The 12,829-nt window shown below is 46.8% G+C and overlaps 1 protein-coding gene across 1 annotated transcript; it reads right to left on the reverse strand.

Annotated features, from left to right (window-relative positions):
• Positions 1-1,118: 1,118 nt before the first annotated feature.
• Positions 1,119-6,695, reverse strand: LOC140003383 (peptidyl-prolyl cis-trans isomerase-like). Its single transcript, XM_072043273.1, has 2 exons — positions 6,380-6,695; positions 1,119-1,692 (listed from the first exon to the last, which is right to left on the reverse strand). Exons 1-2 carry the CDS (start codon positions 6,452-6,454, stop codon positions 1,372-1,374), a joined length of 396 nt encoding a protein of 131 aa, XP_071899374.1. The 5' UTR covers positions 6,455-6,695; the 3' UTR covers positions 1,119-1,371.
• Positions 6,696-12,829: the final 6,134 nt, after the last annotated feature.

The following is a 12,829-nucleotide window of genomic DNA, read 5'->3' on the forward strand; positions in this document are numbered from 1 at the left end:
AACAGAATAGCAGAATACAGCAACGCGTATTACCTTTTAGCAAGTTCATACTCCTTTACTTCAAAATACAGCTTAGCGAACTGGAATCCTTTCAACGATTTCTGAACGGAAAACACACAACAAGCACATTTTAGATGTACAACACTTTCAAAGTAATTGCATAGGAAGACCCTTCTGATACTTTTTGAGAGACTGAATTTGATAACTAGTTATCAGCTCCAGTCCGCTCCTCATACCCAAAGTTTTGTTTCTGAAAGATGTGGGATTTGGAAAACAATGCTTTTCCAGTAACTGGCCAAGGCTACCAACGTGAAATCGAGGCGGCCGCTGCGCTGAGGGACCCGGGCGGGCGGAGGGGGTAACGGGAACAACGGCGGGGCCTCGTCCAGTGCTGTGGAGCTGAAACGGGGACGAGCAGGGGAGAGGCTCGCTGTTGGGTTACAGCTCCGTGTAACGCAGGCACGGGTCGAATCTGTGCGCTAGGGGCGTGCAGGGTAATGCTTGTGTAAGCAGCGTTCCCTGGAGAGGCTGAGGGAAGGGTTGCTCTCGCTAGCCTCAGAAGTAAAGCATGATATGAAGATATAGCGCGTGACAGAAACATGTGATGTCTATAGTCATCTCTAACTGCATATATGAACAGCAAGTCGGCTGTTCTGAAAAAAATACTGATAGTCCTGGCGCCGAGCTGTAAGAGAGAAGTTAAAAAGAACTTACCCATGCACGTTCCCCCTCTGCACCACAGCTTCCCAGATAACACTCCAGGAGATGGTTGTCACGAAAAGTTACCAGCCACTTTAACGTACCATGTACAAAAACAACGTGGGTCTGGAAGGTAATCTCCCGAGCAAGTATGAACTAAATCCTGTGGCAGACTGCACATAAGAGCTGCTCTTTACCTTTCAAAGTACTCAAGTGCCCAAGAGCCTGCAGACAGCACAAAACAGCATCCACCTGACCAGCACCTGCCCAGCTGCCTCAGCTTCCTCACTGCTCATCAGAGGAAGAATGACATTTCAAAGGCCTTCCGTCTACTGACCATCAACATCAATTAGCACGTTCAAAATAAGTACACAACGCGATGCAAATTGCTCTTCAGCAAGCCAAAGTGAAGACAATAGTTATTTTGACAAGACTAAGATTTAATTTGTAAAATTTGACATTCCATACAAATATGTCATAACACAAATACACCCAAAATATGCCAGTGTCTGAACTTATTTAACATGCAAAAAAAATCAATTAGAACACATAAAAAACAACCATAAGCTGCAATTTTACATTTATACATCAGAAGTGTCCTTTTTAAGGAAGTGGAAATAATTAATCAATAACATCTAAATACTGATTTATACTGCTAGAACATCTGTATACTCAAAAGCCAGAATTCTCTATTTGCCCACAGTCTGTAATGACAACTCTTCCACTTACTAACCCGTTGGGAGAACCAAAGGATTCGAGCTTTTTCACAACATCCGTTCCATCTGTCACAAAACCAAACACCACGTGTTTAAAGTCCAAGGCTTCTACTGTTTTGAGTGTTGTGAAGAACTGAGAGTTATTCGTATCCCGACCCCTATTTGCCATCGACAGCAATCCAGGACCCGTGTGCTTCACTTCAAAGCTCTCTTCTTCAAATGCATCTCCATAAATTGACCGTCCACCTGTTCCATCATGGTTAGTTACATCACCTCCCTTCAAAAAAAAGCACAGCGTTTACTTTCAAGTCCCAAAGAACAAGATCATCACGAACATCGTGATGTTCAAGAACATCGACCAATAGCACAGTTACATTCTTTCCAAAATAAGAGGTTTTGTTCAAAAAACACAGGTAAAACCTCATTCTTAGTTATCACAAGTACTATAGTTACTTGGATATAAGGCTTTCCACCTTCAGCAGATTTGCTCGTGGTAACAAAGCATTACTGGAATGTTCCTCGTTTATCCTGAACACAGCATTTTATCTTTGTTCCACATGGCAACTACTCTAAGCGGGTCATTCCCACTTTCTGCTTCCTGCTTCACTCGGCCCTTACAACTGGCAACCACGATTATCTCTATTCTCACTTAGTCCCTGCAGGCACAAAACTGACCAGCCAGAAAAAGTCATGGTACCACTGATCAGAACTTTCCTGCTTTTGTGCAGAAAGTTTACAGAAAAGAACAAGGAGAGTCATACTTCAGATTCACTTAATACCCAGTCAAGACTGGAGAGTTTTTCACTCTGATGACAAGCCATTTGTATATTGCTATCCATTTCTGAATTTGGAAACGATTGTGCCCTGCCTTGAGGGATGTAGCATTATGCAAAAGCATTCTTGTAGCATGTAAGGAATTCAGTTTATTTTACCTGTTTTAAGTCATTATACCTCCTACTGAATATTTGGAAGACTTTTAGGAACGAAGGGAAGGTATACGTGAGCAGATACCGATCTCCTATGCCTTCAGAAATTATGGGGATACTTTTTGAGAGACTGAATTTGATAACTAGTTATCAGCTCCAGTCCGCTCCTCATAACCAAAGTTTTGTTTTTGAAAGATGTGGGATTTGGAAAACAATGCTTTTCCTGTAACTGGCCAAGGCTACAAACGTGAAATTGAGGTTACTGGTGAAGCAAGCAACAAGCCTTAATACTTGTGACATTTCACAACCACTTCTTACTGAAGAGTGTAGAAGAAGTAGAAGAAGAGAGTCTGCTACATTTAAAGTACAGCCTGTTTTTTTCCCCCAATGTAACAATGTTGCAAAAAGAACCCCTAAAATCTGACAGAGTAAACAAAAAAGATGGTACTTAGTCCTGGTCTAGTACATATCACTCACAACTGTTTCAAGATAGGTAAAATGTTTTCTTCCCACCTAAGAAATCCCACCTACTCTCAGTTTAGAGCGTGGAAACACAGCAAAAACCATGGAGTTCGGGCCACAGGGTTACTGCGGAGCCTGGAGGAGGTGCAAACGAGGCTGCCACGTTCTGGGATATAACCACACAAGGCAGGCCATACCCCTTGGGGTCAGGGGCTGTTTCCACCCACAGTAGGGCTGCGCATACGGTCAGCGGAGCATGAAAAAACTAGAAGAACTGAATTACAATTTAAAGGAAGTATTGCTGAGAGTGGTCTCCCGAACCCATGGCACAGTCCGAAATCCCAACGGTGTTATCAGGCTAGTTATATAAACTTTTTTTTTGGGGGGGAAGAGGGCTTCTCGTCATGAACACAGTAAGGACTGCATTCAGCTACTGAACTGTTACTGCACTGAATAACTACATACAATAATAACAAATAATAACAATCAAAAAGACCTTACCTAGCACTAAACTATAGGCTTGAGGTGAAAGCCGCATTACATTGAAAACAAGAGAGAAAGATGTGGTAGGAAGGTACGCATTTTAAACTCAGACAAGGTATTTTCTTTAGGAAAACCTCCTGACTGTGCCGATTCAGAAAACAGCCAGAAGAACCAAGTTGTTCATTACGAAGCAAACTGCAGTTTCTGTCTTAAACCTAATAACTAAAGTGCATACATAGGTTAGGTGTGTGTCTCCTTTAAATCAGGATAAGGAAGTATTTACATAGGCACAGGTAGAAGCATAGGGAAGAAAGGCTGCCTTGCTGCTTTTCCATCCATCTCAAACACTCACTGAAGAGAGCTGATACAAGTCTTAATAACATAGCCTTTATTGATGACACTGGAAAGATGTTTTGAAGCAACCAGTTTTCCATAAACAGGAAAGGAAATTTTGCTTGCTATGATGTAATTACATAAAATCTGTGTAAGTCACTAGTATAAAAAGGAAAAAACAAACACGTGTAGTTGGTAACACAGTACCATCAGGAATTCCTGAGCAACTGCATTTTCAATAGAAAAGGGAAAAATAAAACAGGTGTGCATGAACAGAACTCAACGGTATAAAACAATCAGGTGTATGTTATAAGGAATTCTGATGACTTGTGAACTCAGTTCTTGAGGATGACTAAAGAAATAGATCCTAGCAGGATCAAACCACATATATTTACACTCACAGTGTAAAAGTAATATTGCCAGTTAATTGAAATATGCATTTCCATTACTGTTCTAGACGTTAAAGAAGCTAAATTTAAACCTCAGGTGTTCACATTTGTAACAAAATTCCTCTTGCATCCTGAATAATTAAGGCAAAGTATGTTATCTTTTGAAAATACCTTGTATATAGTTTCTGCATAAAAATATGAAATAAAAATAAAACTATATATGTATATTTAATGGAACACTGTTATGTATGGTCCAGCAGAACAAGGCACAAAAAGTGAATACAATGCAAAAGCATATATAAAAGTTAATGAGTTACTCTGAATGGAATATAGCAAAATTCAAGTAGTTCTGAGCATGCTCATTTCCTGCAGTAGGAATATAGACTTCATACAGATATTTCATGCTAAGTCCGATGTACAGATTCATCATGTAAGCACAAACGATCAGAAGCAGGTCATTTGTACAGTGACTGTATCTAGAAATAAGATACTTTTCAAACCATCTGAAACCAGGCTCCTTAATGAGACTATTTGACCTGAAATCTGGGCATGTTTGTTTTGTTTTGTTTTTCCATGAGGTGAGGTATGTTTGGTTTCTTGCCCTAGACACTTGAAGTTTTATATTCATGCTTAATCTGCACATCAATACTTTCATTAATATAAATGACACTCTGTGTCCGTAACATTGGACACATTTGCAAAGTGTGTCTTTGCCGGTATTCACAAGCATATTCTCCATCTAAAATTCCACAGAGATTACTGTGCACAGTGGCACACTTGTACCAATTCTACTGCATTATCAGGGTCTGAAACCTTTCAGGTGAGCTGATATTTAATTTAGTCTATAAGTGTGGTCTATTTATCAACAAATAAGTATACATGTACACGTACAGAGAATGGAAAATTTCAAAATATCTCAGTCTGATTGAAAGGCATGCATCATAATCTATTATCTCATTGCAGCCTCAAAGTCCCTCCCCACGAGTAAGATGTATAACATTTCCATAAAGAACAGGGAGAGCAGAAAAGTCTTCACTTCCTTCCCAAAGTTTCAGCTAGTTTCTTCAGTCTTTTCTTCAGCTCTAGAGGAAGCTTCTCATAGCAGGTTTTGCAGACAGGCTTCATATCAAGTTCTCATATCAAACTAGAAGCTATTTTTAAATATGTATTTAAAATCCGAGCTCCCAACATCGGATCAAAAAGCAGGTTTTGTCTGTGAACTCCAAACTACTGGAGGTAGTTAGGCCCAACGACGCAAAACATGAATCAACGGTCTGCATTCGAAATACACTCAAATTGCTACTCCCCACCCCTCCCCCACCCCCAAGTGATCTATGTAAAACTTTAAGTGAATTTCAATGAAAACAGGCCTCCGCGTTTTCGGTCCATCTTTTCAGGTATCACTGACACGCCAGAGCGGACTCACGCTTGACGCCTTGCGGACAGGGATGAAAAGCAACCTCAAAAGAAACGCTTGCAGCCTTGGAAGACCCTTCCCTCCGAAATCAACACAACAAGGAAACCAGTAACTATTCCCTCGGTGGACTGTGCTACACAGTCAGCTGTAAGCATCGCTCGAAAGTCAAAACTAAACGCGTCCGGTGGCCTTGAGCACAAGAAGAGGAGAGGAAATATTTTGTGTCGAGGCCACCGGGGAGTATCAACACTGTGGGAACGTATCTGTGCACCTGGCGGCGATGCACTTGACGCTGTCTAGCCCAAACAGTGCCCAAGTCGAACCCACAAAGTCACAGGACAGCTTTGCTGCTGCTGCTGCTGCTGGGAAAGGCACCAACCAAAGGCACAGCCCCTGCACGCAGTCCCTACCGGATCACGCTTAGCTCGGGCACATTCACGCCGCTTCAAAGCAACTCCGAGCGGCAGGCCGGGATCTTTCAGGATTAGGGCCCGCTGAATCGCATCAGGCGGCTGAGCGTTTCCCAGCTAAAATGGGCACGGGTGGCGTTTGTCACCCCCGGGCCCGCTGGCTGACAGGGAGCGGAGCTGTGCGCCCCCAGCCCCCCTCGCTCGGCGCTGTCGCTTCAGCGAGCGGCCGGCCAGAAACCTCCACGGCGCCGCACGGAAAGGACACTGAAACTTGAAGGCGGCGCGGTGCTTCGTTTGTGAAGGAAAGTACCTCTCCCTCGCTCCGGCCCCGAGGAAAGCCCTGCTATAAAACCCCTCCTGTCCGTGAGGCGCCGCGGGGCAGGGGCAGGGGCAGGGGCAGGGGCAGGGGCAGCCCCAACCCTCCCCTCACGACGCCGGCCACCCCCCTAGCCCCCCACCCCACCCGGGACCCCACCGGGACCCCACCGGGACCCCCTCCGCCTCCCCCCCCGCCGGCCAAGGGAAGCGGCGAGGCCTCGCTCACCTCTCTCCGAGAAGCCGCAGAGGCCTGCACGGAGGCGACACAGCGCTCCACCTCGGCCTTGCTGCGCCTCAACATGGCGACCGCAGCAGCGCCGAGCCCGGCCGGGCTCCGCTCCGCTCCGCTCCGCTCCCGTGCCGCGCCGCGCCGCCGCAGCGGCACAAACAAACAGCTCCAGGCGGGGCACCGGCCGCGCCCTAGGAACGCCGCGCACGCAGCGCGCTACGCACACTGCGCACACTGCGCACACTGCGCACGCCCCCGCTGAATGCGCAGGAGCCGTTGCCACAGTGCGGGGAGGGGAGGGGCGAGGCTGTGACGCATGCGCGGGGCGGCCGCTGGGGCTCCCTGACAGGGCTTTAGGAACTGAGGTTGCAAAGGGTCCCTCAGAAAGTAGCTGGGAGCAGCCCTGAAGACGCGCAGGCTGCAGAGTTTGAGACACGAGCTGTAACTTATTCTTTTGGATTGATTGATTTAATTTTGTAAGCCGTAAGGCGGTTGCCCCGCGGCTTGCTGGAGGTGTGCCCCTCTCGCTTTTCTGCAAGTTCCAGGCACTTTGCTCAAATGGAGGCCACTGGGCTGTCCCCAAATGGTGTGATATCTCTGTGGACAGGCTGCGTTAAAAATTCATCCCCTCCTCAGTCTCTAGCGTCCCACTGACATGCACAAGTTTCCTGCTGGACCTAAGCACTACCCACATCTCCACAACTCCTCCCGCCTTTATAAAAAAAAAAATAATAATAAAGTATTGATTCAAAGATCGAAGCCGAAATTCCTTTAAGTGGTATATTCTTTATTGCAGCGCTGGATGCACGGGGGATCTCTCCACCTATCGTGCATACCCAAAGCGGAAAGCAGTCTTGAATTTATACAATCAATCTATCAATATTCTACAAGCGCCTATACATATGCATTACCTATCCCCGCCTTCCCTCGCTTCTCATGCTAATTAGCCTTTTGGCACCTTGCGCCTGCGTAGAGCCTCCCAAGAATTGTGGGCAGGGGTCTTTGGGACGTGGGCAGGGGTCTTTGGGAGGAAGACCCCGAGTCTTCCTCACAGTGTACTTTTCACCTTTGGTCAGGAATCTGCTGAATTGGCACGTTTCTTAATTGCGAGAGCTGGTTGTTGCCAATTCTTCCGTTTGTTGTATCTTTATAATGAATTCCAATGTCCAATTTTGAGATTTATAGTCCTTACGTTTGTTTCTCTGTCCGTCTGCCGCTTCCTTATCATGAGTTCCAGTGTCTTGTTTCGAGATATACAGTCCATGTCTGGGGATTGTCCTTGCCTCCCCAATGCCTCCCCAATACCTCCTTAATCAGTATCCACCTTGTTTCTGTAAGCAGCAGCCACCTGACACCCTGCCGGAGTTAACCCTCTGTTTTATTATTTGCCCTATTAATGGGGATTTCTTTACACATTGGCTTTAATTCCATAAGAAGAAACAGCATTTTTTTCCCCTCTTCTTTTTAAATGACGAGGATTACAAAGTTTGTCAACACCTGCCAGGCTGAGGATTAAAAGTCTTAGCGCTGGTGCAGAGGAGAACCTGAGAGCTGGCTCGGGAGTCACTGGAGGAAATCTTTGCTTTTCGTGATGTGAAATTGCCTTCATGCAGACCAGGTCAAGCGCCTTGACGCTGGTCAGCATCTCTGTGGAACTGGCACCGTGTTGTCCCCAGTGGTTGCAGCACCAGGAGGGTAGCCCGCCCGGCAGGACAGCAGTTGACCATATTCATTGCTAACCTTACAACCAGACCACACTCAGCTTGGCTCACTACATGTTTTGATACCTTGGTGGGAACTGAGCTCAGGATTTGCCGCTGCTGGAGGCAGGAAGGCTTTAGGCTCAGCTCCTTCCCCCTACAGCTACATCCATTGGGCTTTCTGAAGCGCTCCCTACTGTTATTCTAAGCAGGAGCTTCAAAAGGAATCTCTCTTCCTCGTGCATGATTGATCCCATGCAGTAATGTCGTGGTTTAACCCGGCCGGCAGTTAAACACCACGCAGCCGTTCGCTCACCCTCCCCCCTCCCTCTCTGGGACGGGGGAGAGAAATGGAAAGTGAAGCCCGTGAGTTGAGATAAAGACAGTTTAATAAGACAGGAAAATAATAATAACAAAATAATAATACCAATAATAATACAATGGTGATAATAGGGAAATAATAATAATATGTACAAACAAGTGATGCACAATGCAATTGCTCACCACTCGCTGACCGATGCCCAGCCTAACCCCGAGCAGTCCGGCCCCCTCCCCCCGGCTAGCCACCCCTATATATTGTTTAGCATGATGTCAGATGGTATGGAATACCCCTTTGGCTAGTTTGGGTCACCTGTCCTGGGTCTGTCCCCTCCAAGCTCTTACTGCACCCCCAGCCTGCCCGTTGGCAGGACAGAGCAAAAGCCTGAGATGTCCTTGGCTTAGTATAAGCACTGCTCTGCAACAATTAAAGCATTGGGGTGTTATCAGCACTCTTCTCATCCTAAGCCAAAACACAGCATTCCACCAGCTACTAGGAAGAAAATTAATTCTGTTCTAACTGAAACCAGGACATCTATCCACCCCTTATTCCATACCATTTATGTCATGCTCAGGTTACACTCTTTTCCATACATTTTAATTAGTCACCTATAGTAATCATGGTAGTGATAACATACAGTATAATATACTAATTAACATGGTACAATTCAGTTCATGGGCTATTCTCACCCAGTATTAAATCTCCTTGAGGTACACACCGGACCTCTCCGTTCTTTTGCATCACCCACCAAGTGTATCCAGGTCCCTGAGCGAAAACAATTCCACGAATAGGTTTGCCTTTTCCTGAGGCAGGAGTAGCCCAGACTGTTTTACCCAGCATATTTTTTACATGCACTACAGGAACTTTATCCCCATCTACAGTACGTAACAGGTTTGATTGGGCAGGTCCAGCTCGGTTGGTAGATCCCCTAGTATTGACTAACCAGGTGGCCTTTGCCAAATGCGTATCCCAGTTTTTGAACGTCCCAGCGCCCATTGCTTTCAAGGTAGTCTTTAACAGGCCATTGTATCGTTCAACTTTCCCGGAGGCTGGTGCATGATAGGGGATGTGATACACCCATTCAATACCATGTTCTTTGGCCCAAGTGTCTATAAGGTTGTTTCGGAAGTGAGTCCCATTGTCTGACTCTATTCTTTCTGGGGTGCCATGTCGCCATAGGACTTGCTTTTCAAGGCCCAGGATGGTGTTCCGGGCGGTGGCATGAGGCACAGGATATGTTTCCAGCCATCCGGTGGTTGCTTCCACCATTGTAAGTACGTGGCGCTTGCCATTGCGAGTTTGAGGGAGTGTGATGTAATCAATCTGCCAGGCCTCTCCATATTTATATTTCAGCCACCGTCCTCCATACCAAAGAGGCTTTGACCGTTTGGCTTGCTTGATTGCAGCACATGTTTCACAGTCATGAATAACCTGTGCTATAGCGTCCATGGTCAGGTCCACCCCTCGATCACGAGCCCATCTGTATGTTGCATCTCTACCTTGATGGCCTGAGGTGTCATGGGCCCATCGGGCTATAAATAATTCACCTTTATGCTGCCAATCCAGGTCCACCTGATCTACTTCAATCTTAGCAGCCTGATCCACCTGCTGGTTGTTTTGATGTTCTTCAGTAGCCCGATTCTTGGGCACATGAGCATCTACGTGGCGTACTTTCACAGCCAGGTTCTCTACGCGAGCAGCAATATCTTGCCACAATGCAGCAGCCCAGATGGGTTTGCCCCTACGCTGCCAGTTGTTTTGCTTCCATTGCTGTAACCATCCCCACAGGGCATTTGCTACCATCCATGAATCGGTGTAGAGATAGAGAACTGGCCATTTTTCTCGTTCAGCAATGTCTAAAGCCAGCTGAATGGCTTTCACTTCTGCAAACTGACTCGATTCACCTTCTCCCTCAGCAGCTTCTGCAACTCGTCGCGTAGGACTCCATACAGCAGCCTTCCATCTCCGATGCTTCCCCACAATACGACAGGACCCATCAGTGAACAGGGCATATTTCTTTTCATTCTCTGGTAACTGGTTGTACAGCGGGGCTTCTTCAGCACGACCCACCTCCTCCTCTGATGATATCCCAAAGTATTTGCCTTCTGGCCAGTCCATGATCACTTCCAATATTCCTGGGCGACTGGGGTTTCCTATTCGAGCCCGCTGAGTAATCAGTGCAACCCACTTGCTCCATGTAGCATCAGTTGCATGATGCGTAGAGGGGACCCTTCCCTTGAACATCCAGCCTAGTACTGGCAATCGGGGCGCTAGGAGGAGCTGCGCTTCAGTACCGACCACCTCCGAAGCAGATCGAACTCCTTCATATGCTGCCAATATCTCCTTTTCAGTTGGAGTATAGCGGGCCTCAGATCCTCTGTATCCCCGACTCCAAAACCCCAGAGGCCGACCTCGAGTTTCCCCAGGTTCTTTCTGCCAGAGGCTCCAGGTGGGGCCATTCTCCCCGGCTGCAGTGTAGAGCACATTCTTTACATCTGGTCCTGTTCGAACTGGCCCAAGGGCTACTGCATGGACTATTTCCTGCTTGATTTGTTCAAAGGCTTGTCGTTGTTCAGGGCCCCATTCAAACTCATTCTTCTTACGGGTTACTTGGTAGAGCGGGTTTACAATCAGACTGTAATTTGGGATGTGCATTCTCCAAAACCCCACAACACCTAGAAAAGTCTGTGTTTCTTTTTTGTTAGTTGGTGGAGACATAGCTGTTATTTTGTTGATCACATCCATTGGGATTTGACGACGTCCATCTTGCCATTTTATTCCTAAAAACTGGATCTCTCGTGCAGGTCCTTTGACTTTATTTTGTTTTATGGCAAAACCGGCTTTCAGAAGGATTTGGACTATTTTCTTCCCTTTCTCGAAAACTTCCTCTGCTGTGTCACCCCACACAATAATGTCATCGATGTACTGCAGGTGTTCAGGAGCTTCCCCCTGCTCTAGCGCAGACTGGATCAGCCCATGGCAAATGATAGGGCTGTGTTTCCACCCCTGGGGCAGCCGATTCCAAGTATATTGGACTCCCCTCCAAGTGAAGGCAAATTGTGGCCTGCACTCTGCTGCTAGAGGGATGGAGAAAAATGCATTAGCGATATCAATTGTGGCGTACCACTTGGCTGCCTTCGACTCAAGTTCGTACTGAAGTTCCAGCATGTCCGGCACTGCAGCACTCAGTGGTGGCGTCACTTCGTTCAGGCCACGATAGTCCACTGTTAGTCTCCACTCGCCATTAGACTTTCGCACTGGCCATATGGGACTATTGAAAGGTGAATGGGTCTTGCTGATCACTCCTTGGCTCTCCAATTGACGAATTAGCTTATGGATGGGAATCAGGGAGTCTCGGTTAGTGCGATATTGCCGCCGGTGCACAGTTGTGGTAGCGATTGGCACTTGCTGTTCTTCGACCCTCAGCAACCCCACAACAGAGGGGTCCTCTGAGAGACCAGGCAAGGTAGATAATTGTTTAATGCCCTCTGTCTCTAAGGCAGCTATACCAAAAGCCCACCGGAACCCTTTTGGGTCCTTGCAATATCCTCTTCTAAGATAGTCTATGCCAAGGATACATGGAGCATCCGGGCCAGTCACAATGCGGTGCTTTTCCCACTCATTCCCAGTCAGACTCACTTCAGCCTCCAATACAGTCAACTGCTGAGATCCCCCTGTCACTCCACAAATATAGATGGGCTCTGGTCCTTTATAGCTCGATGGCATTATAGTACATTGTGCACCGGTGTCTACTAAAGCCTTATACTTCTGTGCGTGTGACGTGCCAGGCCATCGAATCCACACAGTCCAATAAACTCAATTGTCCCTTTCCTCCCCCTGGCTGGAGGCAGGGCCCCCCTAATCCTGGTCAGAATCTTCTTCGTTTCTGTGTTTGAAGGACTGTCTGCTGGAAGTTGGAGCAGCAAACTTTTCAGAGAATCCCTTTTTCCTGATTGTTTTCTTTTGCAACTCACGTACCCGTGCCTCTAGGGTCGCGGTAGAATTTCCATCCCATTTTCTCATGTCCTCTCCATGGTCTCGTAAGTAAAACCACAGGGTGGCACGGGGTGAGTACCCACCATATCGTCTTCCTTGTGTGGGTGAACGCCTACCCCTGATAGCTGAGACACTGCTCTGTACAGGTACAGAGGAGAATAGTCTCTCTTCAAGTTGGTGAAACTTTTCAGAAAGTGTTTTCTCCCAGGTGTTCTCTTTCGGTCGTTGGACACTGGTTGGTTCAGGTGGGGAGGAAGATAGATTCTCTTCAAGTTGGTGAACCTTTTCAGAAAGTTTCTCCACAGCTGAGACGCAGGCCTGTAAGGAAGAGGAGAGACTTTCTTCGTACTGCCGGAGTTGTTTAGCCACTTCATCCACTGTGGGTTCCTCATCCTCTTTCCAGGCCATTATTGCCAATGAGCTGGCATATGA

The sequence above is a fragment of the Anas platyrhynchos genome, chromosome 11, assembly GCF_047663525.1.
Source record: "Anas platyrhynchos isolate ZD024472 breed Pekin duck chromosome 11, IASCAAS_PekinDuck_T2T, whole genome shotgun sequence".
In the NCBI taxonomy this organism is placed as follows: Eukaryota; Metazoa; Chordata; class Aves; order Anseriformes; family Anatidae; genus Anas; species Anas platyrhynchos.

What these genes read in the sequence shown, in the direction of transcription:
- LOC140003383 (XM_072043273.1), bottom strand. Translation starts at nt 6,454, where the DNA reads ATGTTGAGGCGCAGCAAGGCCGAGGTGGAGCGCTGTGTCGCCTCCGTG. An exon ending in CTGCGGCTTCTCGGAGAGAG is followed by an intron (nt 1,693 to 6,379) that starts GTGAGCGAGGCC and finishes TTTTTTTTGAAG; the next exon opens with GGAGGTGATGTAACTAACCA.